Source organism: Labeo rohita, chromosome 23 (assembly GCF_022985175.1).
Source record: "Labeo rohita strain BAU-BD-2019 chromosome 23, IGBB_LRoh.1.0, whole genome shotgun sequence".
Lineage (NCBI taxonomy): Eukaryota > Metazoa > Chordata > Actinopteri > Cypriniformes > Cyprinidae > Labeo > Labeo rohita.
In genome coordinates this window covers 26,792,026-26,811,871 of record NC_066891.1, presented here as the reverse complement: position 1 = coordinate 26,811,871, position 19,846 = coordinate 26,792,026, and the positions used below count along the sequence as shown (strand labels likewise).

Genomic DNA, 19,846 nt, shown 5'->3' with positions numbered 1-19,846 from the left:
TATGCTATTCTAAGCATAGCCTCACTTGACAGTAAGAACATGGGGAAACACAGAGTGAGTCAGTCTTTTTCTTTTCTTTTTTTCATTCTTCACTTCTGCTTACCTGTTCTCATGTATTCTTAACCATCAGAGCACATCTGAGGACAGAGACGATCATGAGTCATGGCTGCTTAACATTTTATAGCTCTCCACTTTGTCAGTCTTTCTTCACATGACAGCCGCCCTGTGCTTGGCTCTTCTAATTGTATGTGTGTGTGTGTGTGTGTGTGTGTGTGTGTGTGTGTGTTATCGTCCATCAGTTTTCTAGCCCCAGGTGCACCATTCATCATTCTAAAGGTCATCAATCTTTCTCCACTGCTCCATATTTTCTCCATCTGTCCTGTCTTCCACACCTTCCTAATCTGTACCGTTCAATAACTTTCTATTGTCATTTTTCTGCCTTGCTAAAAAGAGCATGGAAGACACTTAGCTCGTGCCATGAGAACCCAAACAAAAAGACCGTTCCTAAATTATAAAGCCAACTAGAATGCATTACGCATATCCAAATATACCTACTTTCCTATTACACAGTATGCAAAAAATTTACAATGTGCATGAATTTGTGGTAATCACAAAACAGTAGGCAAAAGAAAGCTAGATGACTTACTCTTGTGAAAAAGAAATACACTTAAGCATGCATTACATAATACACAAGTAAATGCATTTATTCTGGAAATAATATATAAGTGCGATCTGATTTTTGCATGTTATTTACAATTGCAAAATGCATATAGCTGAACTTGAGTGTTTTTTGACCCACTTAAAGGAGAAGTGCACTTCCAGAACAACAATTCACAAATAATTTACTCACCTCCTTGTCATCCAAGATGTTCATGTCTTTCTGTCTTCAGTCGTAAAGAAATGATGGTTTCTGAGGAAAGCAATTCAGGATTTTTCTCCATATAATGGACTTCATTGGTGCCCCGATTTTGAACTTCCAAAATGTAGTTTAAATGCGGCTTCAAAGGCTCTAAATGATCCCAGACGAGGAAGAAGGGTCTTATCTAGCGAAACGATCGCTCGTTTTTTTCGGAAAATAAAAATTTGTATACTTTTTAAGCACAAAAGCTCGTGTAGCACAGGGTCTGGGATGCGCGTTCATGTACTATTGAATCACGTCGAAAGGTAGGCGGAACGTAGGCAGAACTACAGACCCAGTGTTTACAAAGTGAACGCACAAAGACTAAGAAAGTGCAAGTAAGTCAAACGCTTTTTACAAACAAAAAGGTACAACGATGTTGGACGATTCTTAAGTTGTAGGAGAAAATAAGATGAGTTTTTCGACATACTCTACCTTTTTGAGCCGGAGTACACAGACAATGAACTCAGATGTGATTCGTAGTAGTGATGGGAAGTTCGGATCATTTTACCGACTCGGACCTTTGAGTCTCGTTCAGCAAAATGAATGAATCTTTTTTCAAGTCATTTCGTTCATTTTAGCAAAATATAACTAAAATGTTACGTGTTACTTCCCTAACACATCTACTGCTTACACAAACATTGATCACACTACAAACAAGACAAAACTATAATGCTATAAGAAACAGAAAAGATTAACTCGTTGCTCACCTGGGTCTTTAGTCTATGATTAGCTCACCTCACTTCTTGTCAAGTTTTTGGGTTCGAATCATGCGTTTATCACGTGACAGCCCCATAAGATGAACGAACAACTCGAAAAACCTGAAGACTCGAAACAGGTGAACTGATTCCAGTACAGAACCTAACAGGATGTTGCGCATGCGCGACTGAATGAATCACTCCCTGAGACGACTCGTTGTTCCCGAGTCACATTAAAGATTCGTTCAAAATGAACAAATCGTTCAAGAACGACCCATCACTAATTCATAGCATCGTGAACACGCATCCCAGAGCCTGTGCTACATGAGCTTTTGTGCTTAAAAAGTATACACATTTTTTTTTTCTCGAAAAAATGGCAGATCGTTTCACTAGATAAGACCCTTCTTCCGTGGCTGGGATTGTTTAGAGCCCTTTGAAGCTGCATTTAAGCTACATTTTGGAAGTTCAAAATCGGGGCACCAATGAAGTCCATTATATGGAGAAAAATCCTGAAATGTTTTCCTCAGAAACCATAATTTCTTTACGAATGAAGACAGAAAGACATGAACATCTTGGATGACAAGGGGTTGAGTACATTGTCTGTAAATTGTTGTTCTGGAAGTGGACTTCTCCTTTAAGCAAGTGTGAAGTACATCTATGTAATTTCATAATGATTTCTATTGTCTTTCAAAGTGTACTGCCAGTGAATGGGTGCCGTCAGAATGAGAGTCTAAACGGTATACACTCAAGTGATCCACGCAACTCCAGTCCCTCAATTAATGTCTTGTGAAGCATTTATAAGAAAAAAAATACATCATGATGTTTTTAACTTTAATTTTTACTAAAATCATAGTCTATAATAACGCTTCTTCCAGGGAAAAAGTTGTCTCATTTGAATCAGGAGAGAAATATGCTCAGATCAAGCACTGTTTACAAGAGAAATATAAAATATGAAAAGAAATACGTGGGTAATTTTGATGTGAGAGGACAACAGAATATGAAATTTTTCACTGGATTATAAATGTATTTTGGCCAGGTGTTATGGTTTAAACTAAAATACTTTCATGATGAATTTGTATTATACAAACACACAGCTTGACTTCACAAAATGTTGTTTGATGGATTACTTGTGGATTATTGTGATGTTTTTATCAGCTGTTTGGTCTCTTATTCTGACGGCACCCATTCACTACAGAGCATCCACTGGTGAGCAAGTGATGAAATTTCTCCAAGTCTGTTCCCATGATGAAACAAACTCATCTACATCTTGGATGGCCTGAGAGTGAGCAAATGTTCAGCCAATTTTCATTTTTGGTTGCACTATACCTTTAAGTGTCCAAAACATTACATCCAGTTCACATTTAAGTATATTTTAAAGTATGTGATTTCCATAATAATGCTCTGAATGCTCTGTACTAGGAATCACAATACAATCTCATGATCAAAAGCATTTTGAATTTTACCCCTTCACTGCACGCACTTAAAACTCTATAAATAGTCAGTAGATTTATGTATGTTGTGTTTATTGATTTAAATACAGAATGCAGGATGTCCCCTTTAGCTCCCTGGCTGACCAACATCAAGCAAATCTAACATTAGTGTTAACCTACTTCTGAATAATTAAACTACTGGAGTTGAGTTAAACTCATGTGAATTATTCACTTGGGTGACTTAGAGGTAACATGGTGTTTCCTGACCTATATCTTCTCGAAAGATGCCAAAAAGACACAGGATCTCACGATAAGCCCTATTTTGACTTGCGTATGGTCTCTAAAGGGAATTTAAGTTGAATATCTGCTCTGCCTGGGTCTTTGTAAGCACAGGTTATGTTTCGCCAGCCAGATTGAATTCTGCTGTGATAGGACTCTGCAGTCATCAAGTTGTCAAGTGTTTTGATGTTATCAGAATGGAACGGAATAAGTAAATAAGGTGTCCGACGGTTTGTCAATTTAAAGGATGGTCAGGAACTAACCGAGCCTAGTCTGATGAATAGACCCGATTACACTCTAAATATTTCAGCGATTATTTCAAATTAGTTTTAGAGAGGATTTTAAAGCACTGTGATACTGAGTTCATGGACACTTCTAAAGCCTGACGAGCCTGTGATGATGAAGTTGTTTGTTTATCTTGAGCATAAAGAGAAGGAAATAACCAAATTTCAGAACTACAGAAGTAAGCCTATGGACGAGACTTCCGGTTCACTCTAGCGAGATAAGGAGAATAACAACGTGCAGTAAACGGTAAAACTGTTTGCAATACAAATCAGTGTTTATAATTAAGATAACACATTAAAATAATATGGTAAGACACACCAATTTGCAATATCAAGCAGCAAAACAAGCTATTTTGTACAGCTAAAAGGTAGGTAGCTATGTAGGTTTTGATGCTGGTTTATGCTGGTCCTTTGCTGGTTCATGCTGGTCCTTGACCAGCAACATGACCAGCAAAAACCAACAAAGGACCAGCTTAAACCAGCTAAGGACCAGCATAAACCAGCAAAGGACCAGCAAAGGACCAGCTTAACCCAGCATCAAAACCTACCTAACCAGCATATGCTGTTTTTTTCACCAGGGTCGGATGAAACCGGAAGCTGAATCCATAGAATTTACATGCCAACTCTTAAAAAAATGTGATAACATGAATGCAATACACTGTTTGAACGAAACCTTAAGTACTACCATGTGGCAGGTTGCTTAACATATCCCACATCATTTTTACAATGCACATTAGTTTCTTTTCACTCAGAAGATAATAACTAAAAAACTGAACTCTCTCAATAATCCAATACAGGTAAACAAAGATGCTTTTTTATGTCTTTCAGGCAACAGAGGAAACCACCCTAGTGAAAAAACCAGCATATGCTGGTTAGGTAGGTTTTGATGCTGGTTTAAGCTGGTCCTTTGCTGGTTTAAGATGGTCCTTAGCTGGTTTATGCTGGTCCTTTGCTGGTCCATGCTGGTCTAACCAGCTAAGGACCAGCATAAACCAGCATCAAAACCTACCTAACCAGCATCCCAGCATCAAAACATACCTACCAGCATATGCTGTTTTTTTCACCAGGGCAGTTAAGGCTTTTCTGTTAGGAATGTGAAGGAAATAAAATATGATTGAATAGCGCCATCATGTGGAGAGTCTACAATGTGGCCCATGTAGTGTTTTCTCATGTCTGCTAAAGAAAATTGTATTTTGCAGATCTACCTCTACATCCATATCCAGTTGCAATTCTATATTTCAACTGCTGCTGCAAAGTTGCAGGCTAATAATTGTGATATTCATGCGGTTAATGAATATTCATGAAGTGGGTGGGCCATGAAGTCACGTGATTCTGCTGTAATCGTGAACTGCAGTGCCAGTGCAGGGAAGTTTTTTTCCCCCTGTTACTTCTACTTTTATAATGTGATGTTTCACTTAGAATATTTTCAGAACGTTTAGAACGTTTTTCGATCTCTACATCCAACGGTGGTCTACATCCTTAAAGGTGAGGTTTAATTTAACTTTTCTTAACTAATACTTTAGCGATACGTGTAATGAATAGGACACGAAGTGAGTGTGTGTATATGTACAGTAATGGTAGATTCCGAAGGCAAGGCTGTGTCTCAAAACGTGATTGCTTTTAAAATATTTTTTTTAAATTATAACCGTAATTTACAATATCCAGAATACCAAAGTATTGTAGTAGGGGTTTGGACACGCAGCCGTGACCTATGGGTACCCAACTTCCGTTTTAACAGTTAAGTGTATACTTTCATTTTAACTGTTAGATTTAGGTTTGCTCAGAACATGAATCTATACCATTTTATCACTAAATTTTATTCTGTGGACTGTATTAAGCCAAAAATACCCTGTTATTTGCTATATACAGTGGTGTTATTAACCAACTCTACTAATTTGGTGTGACTAAATGTGTTAAAATAATCAACTAACTGAATATTTATGTTATTAAAACTTGGCAGATTAGTTAGTTATAAGTTATAACTTATATAAAGTGTTTTATTTCTGTTAACTCTCTATGGTACGCATTATGATATAAATAAGGAAAAAAATATTTGTGATGTTTTTCCCTGCTTAAAATTGGACACTATAACAATATCAATACACATTTTTATTATTATTTATTTATTTTTTAAAAGTTTGTTGCCTCAAGGCAACATTGTACCAAAACGGACAAAATGAAACATTTGATATTTTCATGCAGAAAAAAAAAAAGTGATTTAAAACATCAGTTTCTTTAATCAGACATTTGAACCAATAGATTTATCACATTTTTGATGTATTGCACATCTCATATTTAACAAAAAGTAAGATTTCATACCCACATGTTGCTTTCAGTCAACACTGTACCATTGTGGGTCAAAAGTATAACCAAACTATCATATCTGTTATTATACCAAAACATTATAATTAGTGTTGTTTCAAAGTAAAAAAAAAATAATAATAACTTAAATTATCATAACCTTATGCTAATATGCAACTTATCCCTACAAGCATGCACATACACACACAAGCACATGCATGGATTCTCCTTCCTCACTGCTTGTGAAAGTTGAGGAAGCACTTGATCACAGTAGAATATGTGCAGATATTGTATATGAATTACAATTCTTATAAATGCATTACAGTATCATGCAAAAATGCAAATACATTTAGATAATTCTAACGTTTTCCTTACAAATATCATATACATGTATTCTATCCTATAAGCCTGGTATGGCCATATGTGATTCCATTACAATACAATGTTGCCTTGAGGCAACCTGCAGTTTTTTGTAATTTCCTATCATACAGTGGGTACGGAAAGTATTCAGACCCGCTTATATTTTTTACTCTTTGTTATATTGCAGCCATTTGCTAAAATAATTTAAGTTCACTTTTTTCCTCATTAATGCACATACAGCACTGCATATTGACAGAAAAACACAGAATTGATGACATTTTTGCAGATTTATTAAAAAAGAAAAACTGAAATATCACATGGTCCTAAGTATTCAGACCCTTTGCTCAGTATTTAGTAGAAGCACCCTTTTGTTCTAATACAGCCATGAGTCTTCTTGGGAAAGATGCAACAAGTTTTTCATACCTGGATTTGGGGATCCTCTGCCATTCCTCCTTGCAGATCCTCTCCAGTTCTGTCAGGTTGGATAGTAAACGTTGGTGGACAGCCATTTTTAGGTCTCTCCAGAGATGCTCAATTGGGTTTAAGTCAGGGCTCTGGCTGGGCCATTCAAGAACAGTCACAGAGTTGTTGTGAAGCCACTCCTTCATTATTAGCTGTGTGCTTAGGGTCATTGTCTTGTTGGAAGGTAAACCTTCGGCCTAGTCTGAGGTCCTGAGCACTCTGAGAAGGTTTTCGTCCAGGATATCCCTGTACTTGGCCGCATTCATCTTTCCCTCGATTGCAACCAGTTGTCCTGTCCCTGCAGCTGAAAAACACCCCCACAGCATGATGCTGCCACCACCATGCTTCACTGTTGGGACTGTATTGGACAGGTGATGAGCAGTGCCTGGTTTTCTCCACACATACCGCTTAGAATTAAGGCCAAAAAGTTCTATCTTGGTCCCATCAGACCAGAGAATCTTATTTCTCACCATCTTGGAGTCCTTCAGGTGGGCTTTTATGTGTCTAGCACTGAGGAGAGGCTTCCGTCGGGCCACTCTGCCATAAAGCCCCGACTGGTGGAGGGCTGCAGTGATGGTTGACTTTCTACAACTTTCTCCCATCTCCCGACTACATCTCTGGTGCTCAGCCACAGTGATCTTTGGGTTCTTCTTTACCTCTCTCACCAAGGCTCTTCTCCCCCGACAGCTCAGTTTGGCCGGACGGCCAGCTCTAGGAAGGGTTCTGGTCGTCCCAAACATCTTCCATTTAAGGATTACGGAGGCCACTGTGCTTTTAGGAACCTTAAGTGCAGCAGAATTTTTCTGTAACCTTGGCCAGATCTGTGCCTTGCCACAATTCTGTCTCTGAGCTCTTCAGGCAGTTCCTTTGACCTCATGATTCTCATTTGCTCTGACATGCACTGTGAGCTGTAAGGTCTTATATAGACAGGTGTGTGGCTTTCCTAATCAAGTCCAATCAGTATAATCAAACACAGCTGGACTCAAATGAAGGTGTAGAATCATCTCAAGGATGATCAGAAGAAATGGACAGCACCTGAGTTAAATATATGAGTGTCACAGCAAAGGGTCTGAATACTTAGGACCATGTGATATTTCAGTTTTTCTTTTTTAATAAATCTGCAAAAATGTCAACAATTCTGTGTTTTAATATGGGGTGCTGTGTGTACATTAATGAGGGGAAAAAATGAACTTAAATGATTTTTGTAAATGGCTGCAATATAACAAAGAGTGAAAAATGTAAGGGGGTCTGAATACTTTCCGTACCCACTGTATATTTGATGATATATTTTAAGTTTTTGAAAATACTTCTTTACTAACCAGTGAAGGTGACTCAGATTTTTTGTCTGCAATTATATGCATGAAAATTGATGAAAAATTCACCTTTCTTTGGAGAAAATATGGAGTAATGTGACATGTGCACATGTCCTGAAAGTGGAAACAAATGACCACTTTTTTGTAATTTCATTTATTAGTATTTGAATTTTTCTTTACGGAGATAGCATTGATCAGTTAAATGGGTTTCTCATTTTATTAAAAAGAACAAACATAGGCTGTGTTGCCTGGAGGAAACATTTGGAAATGAAACATGGAAATGGACAATGGAGTTGGAAACATTTGCTAATGCCCTTCATCATTTATCTTTGCTATGTTTTCATTTGTGTCAGTGAAGAACTTGGGATGAAATAAGCAAATTGAGCAAATGTTGGGGAAAGTTACTTTTTTAAAAAATGCATTACAATATTGTGTTTCTCCCTAAAAATAATGAACTACACTACTTAGTTACTTTTTATGGTTTTAAGTAATGTGCTATGTTACTTTTGCGGTACTTTTGTGTTACATTTTAAATCAGGGCAGGGCTTCCTTGTTTTTTTTTATATATTAAAAAATCTGTTTTTAGCAAATGCAAAAGCCTTTCTCACCAAAAAATGTTATTTAACATTTAATTATTGCATGTTTGCGTCATTCTGAGTTTGCATTTCACGTTTTAATTTATTTTGAGAATACGGAATCTGTTTTTTTTTTTGTGAGTGATAAATTTATGCATGTTCACATTTAGTCTAGAACCACAGTAACATCACATTTATAGAGCGCACACAACGCCTTTGTACTTCTGATTTTTTTCAACATGGGGACAGAATACTTGTCAGTCAGTAAATGGGAAAACACAGTAACTGGCATTATTTGAAAAGTAACTCAGATATTTTCTTGTAAATTGAAACGTGTTGAAAATGTGTTACTTTACTAATTACTTGAAAAAAAGTAATCTAATTACGTAACTCGTGCTACTTGTAATGCGTTACCCCCAACAAATAAGTGACCATAGAGCAGATTTTGTTTAATTGTGTGTATAAAAACCATGTATTGTGATTCTAACGGTATTACTCATCTTGTTTTATTTCACAGACATTGTGGATGTAGAGTACAAACATGTCCAAGCTTACTTTTCGTAACTCTCAGCTGCTGCTGTCGGATCAGAAGTGTGCTAAATGTCTGTTAGAGACGTACGTCAAGCGGAGCCTCAGCTTGAATGAAGGAAGCAGGAAACATCAGGTGAAACAACTCAAATGGCTTAAACGAGGAAAGCAGTCCAGACGGGCGTCCAGCGACACCTCCACCCACCGGCTGTCCATAGAGAGGCTTCTGAAGACCAACGAGTGCCCTACATGCACAACATCAGAATTTGTTACAAGGGCTGAGACCCGGAAAGCACCAGGCAGAACCAAATCATTCTTCAGAGGTTTTCTCCACCTCTTCTCTAAGAAGAAGACTGACCCCAAAGTGAAAGAAGAACAAGTTACAGAAACAGAGTCTGGACAAGAACAGGGGCTTCGCTCTTCTTATAAAGGCTCATCTGGTCATGGTGAGACTTTGAGGAAAAAACACACTCTGAGAAGACTCTTCTTTACCATCCAAAATGATGAGAAAAGAGAGTCATTACAAAATGACTCCCCTCTTGTACTTGATGGAGTGGACGAGCTTTCAGATGGTAAGTCTTGAAGTCGATGGGTCAGACAGTTTTAACATCCATGTGAATAAAAACAAGTGAACATGTCTGGCAAATTCATAGTTCGGCCACTAATGACGGTCAGCATGAAGAATTAGCCACTTAAAAGGATAGTTCACCCAAAAATAAAAATGTACTCACTCTCAAGCCTCTGGGGGGTTAATAAAGGACTTTTGAAGCAAATTTAAAAATGTGTTTTACTGAGAAAAATATCCATATTTAAAACTTTCTAAACCGCAATCACTAGCTTCCGCTAACTGTCGTACGTGCGTACACAAAACAGTGGCAATCCAGCAGATAAAGTAGGATGTAGGTGTAGCGTAAGCTCCAAGAGAAGTGATAAATGCAGAAGCACAGAGGATAGTGCAAAACAAAACACCAGTCACGAATTAGAAGTATAAAAAAAGATGATTGGTAAAGACAAATGATGGAGTATTTTGATATAAGCCAAGAGAAGACCGGATTTCCTTTGCTAAATAAAGGAAACTTTGCTTCCTTTGCTCCTGTAAACAATACTTAGTTCTCGCAAGATGATGCACGTGAGACAGTTAGCGAAAGCTAGAGATTACAGTATATACAGTTTTAAATAAGGATATTTTTCTTACACAAACACATTGATTCGCTTCAGGAGGCCTTTATTAACCCACCAGAACCGTGTGGAGCACTTTTAATGATGGACAAATGCACTTTATTGGACTTCTATTGGACTTTTGAATATTAACACCCATTCACTGCAATTATAAAGCTATAAAAGAGCCAGAACATTTTTTAATATAACTACAATTGTATTCATGTGAAAAAAGAAAGTCATATACACCTAGGATGGCTTTAGGGTGAGTAAATAATTTTCATTTTTGGATGAACTACCCCGTTCGCAAAAAGAACGATAACTAAAGTTAAATAATTGTTATTATATTTATTATATTATTATTATATTATAATAACTCTGAGACTAGGGAAGTCCACATCACAGCTATAATGATAATGAAACAAAAGAACGATATCTTTAGAATCGCTTTAGAACAATTTTTCTAGCTGATAAACGATAGAAGAATTGACAGCCAATCAGAAACTATCTTTAAAGAGCTAGAGTATTTAAAGCGGCAGACAAGAAAAAGGCAACGCAAGCTTATAATAAATAGAATGTTACCATGTGTCGGTATGAATTCTAATGTAATTGTCATTATAGATATTTTTGTAGATACCATTTTTGGTGTGAATAGGCCATTATTCTAGCTTAAAGGAGAAGTCCACTTCCAGAAAAAAAATGTACAGATAATGTACTCACCCACTTGTCATCCAAGATGTTCATGACATTTTTTCTTCAGCCGTAAAGAAATTATGTTTTTGAGTTAAACATTTCAGGATTTTTCTCCATATAATGGACTGATATGGTGCCCCGAGTTTGAACTTCCAAAATGCAGTTTAAATGCAGCTTCAAACGATCCCAAATGCGGTTGTAAATGATCCCAGACAAGGAAGACGGGTCTTATCTAGCGAAACGATCTGTTATTTTCATAAAAATAATACGATTTATCTACTTTTTAATCTCAAACGCTCGTCTTGTCTTGCTCTCCCTGAACTCTATGTATTATAGTTCAAGACAGTTAGGGTATGTCGAAAAACTCCAATCATATTTTCTCCCTCAACTTCAAAAATCATTTCAAAATCATCCTACATCGCTGCAGAAGTACCGACCCTGTCTTAGCAAAATGAACATGAAAAGATCAAACAACGTCAACAAAAAAGGTAAAACAGTGATACAGGATCATTTCGAAGTTGAGGGAGAACATGAGACGGGAGTTTTTCGACATACACTAACTGTCATGAACCAGAATAAAAACAGTTTAGGCAGAGTAAGACAAGACGAGCGTATGACATTAAAAAGTATATAAATTGTATTATTTTTATGAAAATAACTGATAACTAGGTAAGACCCTTCTTCCTCAACTGGGATCATTTAAAGCTGCATTTAAACTGCATTTTGGAAGTTCAAACTCGGGGCACCATATCAGTCCATTATATGGAGAAAAACCCTGAAATGTTTCCCTCAAAAAACCATCTTGGATGACACAAAAAACCATCTTGGATCACAAACCCTTCAGACTTTCATTCATCTTCAGAGCACAAATTAAGATATTTTTGATGAAATCCAAGAGCTTTCTGACCCTGCATAGACAATAAAGCAACTACATTCAAAGCCCAGTAAAGTAGTAAGGACATTGTTTGTGGTTCAACCGTAATTTATGAACCTATGAGAATACTTTTCGTGTGCAAAGAAAACAAAAATAACAACTTAACTGAATGTAGTAGTTTGTTGCTGTCTATACAGAGTCAGAAAGCACTCTGATTTCATCAAAAATATCTTAATTTGTGTTCTGAAGATGAACAAAGGTCTTACAGGTTTGGAATGACATGACGGTGAGTAATTGACAGAATGTTCGGGTGAACTATCCCTTTAAGAACATTAATACATTAAAAACATTTTAGTTTGAGTAGAGACAGCTTTCATTCCATCAATTTTTCATGTGAATGTGGGAGACCAGAAATATTAGCTCCAGTTCCAGAGTTCAGTTCTGGTAAACAGACCTGTTATTAGATCTGTAGAAGTGCCATCACTTTTAAAAATCACTTTTCTTCTCTCTGTACTTTCATATTTGGTGTAGTCTGATAAACATGATAGTGATTACAAAATCTGAACTTGTAGATATTTGACTTCCTTTATTCTTTGTGACAAGTGGGTGTGAGAAATGGAAGTGCTGTACTTTGTTTACTGGGGTATTTCTGCTTTTCTGTAACCTCCACCTAATTCCAGGGAATGAATTTGCATTTTCATTCTGCCCAACTGCTATTTTCACACATTGGTCTCAACAGACAAATCACAAGAGGAAATTAGCAGTGTTGTGCCTTTTATGTTGGTGTGAACAGGCCTGTAAACTGAAATGTTAAAGGATTAGTTTACTTCCAGAATAACAATTTCCTCATAATTTACTCACCCCAGTGTCATCCAAGATGTTCATGTCTTTCTTTCTTCAATCAAAAATTAAATTAAGGTTTTTGAGGAAAAACATTCCAGGATTTTTCTCCATATAGTGGACTTCAGTGGGGACCAACAGGTTCAATGCAGCTTCAAAAGGCTCTACACGATCCCAGCCGAGGAATAAGGGTCTTATCTAGTGAAACGATCGATTAATTTATATACTTTTAACCACAAATGCCTGATCTCACGAATGATATAATTATGTTGGAAAGGTCACGCATGATGTAGGTGGAAGCGTTACCAGTGTTTACAAAGCGAACATGCAAAGAAAGTCAACATTTCTCGCAATTTTTTGCTCTACCCTACATTTTTAGGGCAACTGCGTGTGACTTTTCCAGCTTGATTACGTAATGCATAAAGACATGCATGTCAATCGCTGAGCTAGTGCAAGATTTTTGTTGCTGAAAATATATACATTTTTATTGATCATTTCACAAGACCCTTAGTGCAGTAAATTAACAGAATATTTTTCATTCTGGAAGTGAACTTCTCCTTTAATGTATCGCTGGTCCAAACAACAGTGTATGTGAATGATTTCTTGTCTCCTTTCCTCTGTTTGTAGGCAGCGTGGACTCCAATAACACATACTTTGAGAAAGTGTCAGAAGAATTGGAGTTAATTGTAAAGGAGATTCAGTTCAGTCCAAATGAAGATTCAGTACCGCTGTCCTCTGCTGCTTCTGTGGGAGATTGCAGCTTTTCAGGTGATCATCTCTATGAAACAAGCAGAACATATCCTGGGGATCTTGCTTTATTTATTTATTTATTTTTCAAAGCTTATTTCAATTTAAGCTTCATATTGCAAATTGCAAATGTACACGCATGTGTCTCCTCAGGTGATGACACTACGGAGAGGATTATCAGCCTGCTGAAGCAACACGGAGATATTATTGATAAAAAGGTATGAATTTCAACCTTGATTCATTGAATTTAAAGAATTATAACTGAAGTTTAATTTTTATTCATCTGACATAACGTTCAGTTCATTTGACTGTGTTATTCACTGTATGCAGAATTCATTTTAGGGAAATAACTATTAAATTATCACATTGTATTACATTTATTGTGAGTGTTCAGTCACAGCATTCTGCAATCAGATATTTTTGTATAATTTTATTCATGTTTTATATTTAATATTTAGATTTCTATTTTGTGTAATAATGGATAATTAACCCAGCAGCCAACTAATTTTCTTACATTGCTATTTTAGGTTCATGTGCCTTGAAAAGTCTCTCTTTTGCTACACTTAGTCTTAAGTAGCACAGGTATATTTATAGTAATAGCCAGCAATACAGTGTATGGGTCAAAATTAAAATTTTTATTTCTTTCATGCCAAAAATCATTAGGATGTTAAGTAAAGATACTTTTCCATGAAGATATTTTGTAAATTTCCTACCGTGAATATATCAAAATGTAATTTTTGATTAGTAATATGCATTGCTCCAGTTTTAAAGGTGATTTTATCAATACTTTTATTATTTTGCACCCTCCGATTCTAGATTTTCAAATAGTTGTATCTCAGCCAAAACTGTCTTATCCTAACAAATCATCAAGCTTATTTATTCAGCCTTCAGATGACGTATAAATCACAGTTTTATAAAATTGACCATTATGACTGGTCTTGTGTTCCGGAGTCACAAAAAAAATGGTCATGTAATCCTGCTTATTAGAAAACAGCAATAAATGTTGCTAGATCCCCTCATACCATTGCTGTGAAATTCTCTTTCTAGATAAGCAGGAACAAGAGTGTCCAAGACTTCCTCAAGAAACTATCTTACAGCTCCTTCCAGCAGCTCGCTGATCGCTACATAGCTCAGATCCCCAGTCCTCTTCCCCAGACCACAGACGCCTCTCCTGACCTGGTCAGACTGGCCTTCACCCTGGACTTCACTGCCAAAGTGGCTGGACTGTGCAGCCAGACGGTCGGTCGAATCATGGGGTTTGGTTATCAGTACCTCCAGGATTCCTTCACGCAAATGTGTGCGGCCCACAGACAGGTAAAAACAGATCAGGCCGCAAAAAAGTGCAAATGGTTGATGCTACATGAAAGCACATTTTTCTTTTTGAGCTCTTTTAAAAAGCCAATATGTTTTTTTTCTCCATGAAAGGCCAATAAATAATTTCATAAAGTCATTCTGTATCAAATTAACTAAAGCTCCCTGGCTCATTTTTTTATTTTTATCTGTAGAAAGACAAACAAAAATAGTAATGAAAGCCAAAATATTAAATGTCTCAAATGTATATTTACTGAGTAATCGACTTTTTTGTAAAGGGGTGTCAAAATGACGTGAGATATAGAGCCAATTTACAGCATGTAAAAATGACTTCAGAAAGATTGCAGCATCTTTATTTTATTTTTACACAGAGATTAGTAGGTCTATTAGTAAAATCTTTTAACTTTAGCAATCTTTTTCTCATTTTATGTTAAAGGTAACAGTTTAAAAATGGCAAAAGCACGGCACACAGCACTTCTGTGTTTTTTGCATGCATGTAACTCAGCAAGTATTAAAGATATCTTAATATTCTTTTAGATTCTGGTTCTTAACAAGCTTTTCTTTTAAAATCTTCATTTATAGACACTCAGTGGTTGAGCCCCAAAGATATGGACATATGGCTCCATTAATAAATAGGTAAATTGTACACATTTTCAGTGGCCAAAAACCAAATGTGGGTCATTTTGCATATAGCTGACTGTTTTTTGTTTTAAAGAGAAATATTTGAAGAACAAATAATGCTGAAACTAGAAATTGCATAGAACGCAGTTTAATAGAACATGGCTGTCTGAGTGCCATAAATTAAGCGTACAGCATTAGTTCTGGCAGGTCACGTGAGTCAAGCTCGCATCAGCTGACTCCCAGCTGATCACATCTACCTATACGACACCCATCACGGCATTCCTATATAAGCACTATTAGGTATTATTCAGCAGCTTTTTTGCTTGCTCAGGAGCAAAACACCCTTCTCCATCCCCAACTCCTCCTTTCGCCACAGTCAGGACTTGGCTTCTGATATTCCTCATTGAATCAGACTCCTTTTATCTGAATTATGTGTTATACTTAAATATCATCAAGTACATTAATGATATCTGCTTTGTTCTGTTCTGTTACGCTGGGGGGTTATTATTGCTGCTCTCCCTGCTCATTTATGACATGCTGCATGGATGGGCAGAGAGTTTTTGCCCAGAACAGAACCATACCGCCAAACCAAACTGTATGCTAACTGTCTATCATTTTGACGATAGTGGTCCTGACAGAAATATGCCTTTTCCAAAGTTTGCATGCTTGTAGCTCTAAGTATTCAAGATATTGTAATACTAGATTCTCATTCTTAAAGGGGTCATCGGATGCTAAGTTCACTTTTACATGCTGTTTGAACATTAATGTGTGTTGGCACTGTATGTACACATCTACCCTATAATGATAAAAATCCATGCAGTGGTTTTTAATTAATCTGTAAAAATAATATCCCCTTTTTCAAATCGAGCCATTCTCAGATGCCTGTCATTGTGGCGTCACACCCACAGAGGCCGCTCCCACGATAGTTGATTGACATGAACGTCTTACCTCAGATCAGTTGTAACAGTCCTTTCAGATCGCCTTTCCTAATAATGTGCTAGTTAGCAAGTTTAGTGGCTAAACGCGGGTAAATGCGGCTAAAGTAAACAGGCTGGTCACTCTACAGAGAGAAAAGAGGGGCGGGGGCGAGCAGAGCTCATTTGCATTTAAAGCAACCTCGACCAGAATGGGATGATTTTTGTAGAGCTGATTTTGACAAGGTAAAAAGGGTGTTGTTTTACACAACCACTGAGAATTTTTAACCAAAGTATATTATAGACTTTTCATTAAGACCCTAAAGACTCATATCAACTTGTGGAAAATGGGCATCCGATGACCCCTTTAATAAACTTTCCTTTTGAAATCTTAATTTTCAAGGTCCCATTTAGTTCACTTAAATAGATATGGGGATTTCAAGGCAGCTCCATGTTCAAATTGTTGCATTTTACCCATTGCCAGTGATCGAAACATACATACTACGTATTTGAATACAAGTTACAGGCATGGCAACTTTATAAAAAGAGTATTTATGGCACTCAAACAGGTATGTTCATAGCAATTGAGCTGATAGAAAAAAACATTTTATCAACTATGTATGTTTGTCTTTCTACAGAGAAAATGTTAACAAAATAAAAAATTTGACCTGGTGACCTCAAGTTGAGTTGAAACTGAATTACCATATAATGTATTTTATTTATTTAATTTTGCCTTTGGTTCACTTCTAATGTTAGTAAAGCTTGTCATACCCAAAACTCTTTAGTCCTTAGACTTATATGGTCCATATTGTTTTCATACGAGACCCTAGACCACAAAACCAGTCATATGGGTCAGTTTTTCGAAATGTCGAGATGTATATATCAGCTGAAAGCTGAGTAAGCTGGGTGCAAAAAAAACAAAATATTGATAAAATTGCCTTTAAAGTTGTCAAAGTGAAGCTCTTAGCAATGCATACTACTAATCAAAAATGGAGTTTTGATATATTTATGGTAGGAAATTTACAAAATATCTTCATGGAACATGATCTTTACTTAATATCCTAATGATTTTTGGCATGAAAGAAAAATCTATAATTTTGACCCATACAATGTATTTTTGGCTATTGCTACAAATATACCCGTGCTGCTTAAGACTGGTTTTGTGGTCCAGGGTCACATATGTAAAATGAGAAACAGAGTGCTGATGTGCCCAGTATAATTTTTAACCACCTGTTCTTGAAAAAAAAACTGTTTGCAAAGTCTGCATCATATTTTGACAGATTTATAAAACAATCCAGACTATAATGTGTTGCATTATATATGCAGAGGAATATCGCAGATATGCAGCTTTTTTTTATTTTTTTATTTACACTTTCACTGTATTTGGTGAAATTAAAAATATTTATGCATTCAATTTTATCTTAACACATCTATAATGCCACCCAGAGTATGTGATTTTGTGTGTGTGTGTGCATACACGTGGTTTCAGTTCATAATTTAAGTTCAGTTCCTACATTTTTTTTTGTAAATGTAAAACACATTTTAGTATCAAAGCTATTGGTGAATCATGATTTGTTTGTGAAAACATCCATGGATTTTGCAAATTTGCATGTTTGTACACTTAGTGAATATGAACCAATATTTGAAATAAGCTTCAGTCGCTTACTTGCAGAAGGATATGCAGAGTATCAGGTGCTACACACTACCAGGAACAGCACAAGATTTGGCAGACTTTGCCTTATTATCACTAGATGTTGATGAATTAAAGCACAGTGACTTGGCCAAGTTTCTGTTTACCAAATGGGTTAATGTGTAAATGTGGTCATGCATTTTTTATGTCTGTAACAGCACAATTTTGCAGAAGCATTGAGTTTTGTAGCTTATTTTCAATAAATGCTTTTTTTTTTTTTCACTGGGAAGGAAATTTAGAGTTTTGAAATTTAAGGTTGTGCATCAGAAATCAATCTCTTTCAACCAAAGTAGCCATTAAGTTCTAGTTGTTTCCTCATTTTGTTTCCTGTTTCTTGTAGATCGTTTTAAATGGTTTATCGTAAGTGATTAGTTGGATCTCTCATATCATGTTTTTCATTTCCTGGTAGGTGCCTGGAGATTTGGAAGAACAGAATACAAGCGACCCAGACTGACTGTGAAGTCAAAAACGACAAAAGTGCAATAGGGTAAACTAAAAAAAACAAAAAAAACAACTGTGATATATTTGTAGCTGCTTTTGTGAGCAACCCAGTAGTTTAGTAGTTTGTTTATACTGTAAGCTTTATACCACTGTAGAAATTGCAACAGGGTTAAACCTGATGCAAAAGCTGTGAATAAGAAATATGTCTTGAACACCAAATCAGCATATTAGATTGATTTCTGAATGATAATGTGAAACTGAAGACTGAAGTAATGACTGATTATTTTTAAATTATAATTAAGCTATTTTAAGGTTTAATCATAGCATTACTGTTTTTATTGTATTTGAATTCTTTTAAAAACATTTTTTAAAATCATACCAACCCCATGCTTCATGCTGTGTGTAAGCTCTTTTCAGAACTGATATTTATGCTAAACAACATTAAACTTTGTTATAAAATGAAAGATATGGATCACAACTAACGTATTATTTGTCTAGTTTTTAAAAGGTCATGCTTTTTAACTGAGGAGGTTTCGTCTGTGGAGGGACCAGGAGATGTTTGTTCTGATGGTAGTCGATGCATCATACGACTGCATGATTGAGGTTCTGTTTCGATATGCTCTGTTTTGTGCCATTGTGGTAAAATTGTTTAGTAAAATGACATTTGGTCTCATCTGAAAAGATAATGTCTTTATAAATGCTTGCCATGAAATAATGGCAGCATTTGTTAGTTAATGGCTGTAGTGGCGTCTGGAACTGTATTAGCCACCCTTGACATTTCAGTTTGTCCTGTATGAACACATTCTGCATTGAGCAGCATTGCTAATCAATTTCAGCTGATTCCTGGAGTTTGAAGTCACATCTTGATCTAAACAGGTCCTGTGATCTAACCACCTATTTAATAGTCAGCTGTGACCATACAACACAGGTGTCCTATATATTCTGAATCTGAAATGATTAAAAATCATCTTAAATCTGCTTAATTTAGCTCACATATATACCAGACTACCAGTCTGTAAGATTTTTAATGTTTTTTGATTGTTTTTTTTTTTTTTTAGTTTCTTATGCCCACCAAAACTGCATATATTTGATTCAAAACTGTCAAATTTTGAAATATTTTTACCATTTAAAATAACTGTTTTCTATTTGAATATATTTTAAAATGTAATTTATTCCTGTGATTTCAAAGCTGTTTTCCAGTCACATGATCCTTCAAACATAATTTTAATATTCTGATTTGCTACTCAAAAAAACATTTTTTTTATTATTATTATTATTATGTTAAAAAAATTTTCAGGTTTTTTTGATGAATAGAAAGTTTAGAAGAACTGCATTTGTGTGAAATAGAAATCTTTTGTAACATTATAAATGTCTTTATCATCACTTTTGATCAATTTGAAACACCCTTGCTAAATAAAAGTATTAATTT

General features: G+C 36.0%; 1 protein-coding gene across 1 annotated transcript; it reads left to right on the top strand.

Moving 5' to 3' along the window:
* Window positions 1–4,932: 4,932 nt before the first annotated feature.
* On the top strand, window positions 4,933–19,492 carry LOC127154736 (uncharacterized). Its single transcript, XM_051096484.1, has 6 exons — window positions 4,933–5,074; window positions 9,118–9,700; window positions 13,321–13,461; window positions 13,594–13,658; window positions 14,488–14,754; window positions 18,386–19,492. Exons 2-6 carry the CDS (start codon window positions 9,142–9,144, stop codon window positions 18,428–18,430), a joined length of 1,077 nt encoding a protein of 358 aa, XP_050952441.1. The 5' UTR covers window positions 4,933–5,074; window positions 9,118–9,141; the 3' UTR covers window positions 18,431–19,492.
* Window positions 19,493–19,846: the final 354 nt, after the last annotated feature.

What these genes read in the sequence shown, in the direction of transcription:
- LOC127154736 (XM_051096484.1), top strand. Translation starts at nt 9,142, where the DNA reads ATGTCCAAGCTTACTTTTCGTAACTCTCAGCTGCTGCTGTCGGATCAG. An exon ending in GGGAGATTGCAGCTTTTCAG is followed by an intron (nt 13,462 to 13,593) that starts GTGATCATCTCT and finishes GTGTCTCCTCAG; the next exon opens with GTGATGACACTACGGAGAGG. An exon ending in GAGATATTATTGATAAAAAG is followed by an intron (nt 13,659 to 14,487) that starts GTATGAATTTCA and finishes TTCTCTTTCTAG; the next exon opens with ATAAGCAGGAACAAGAGTGT.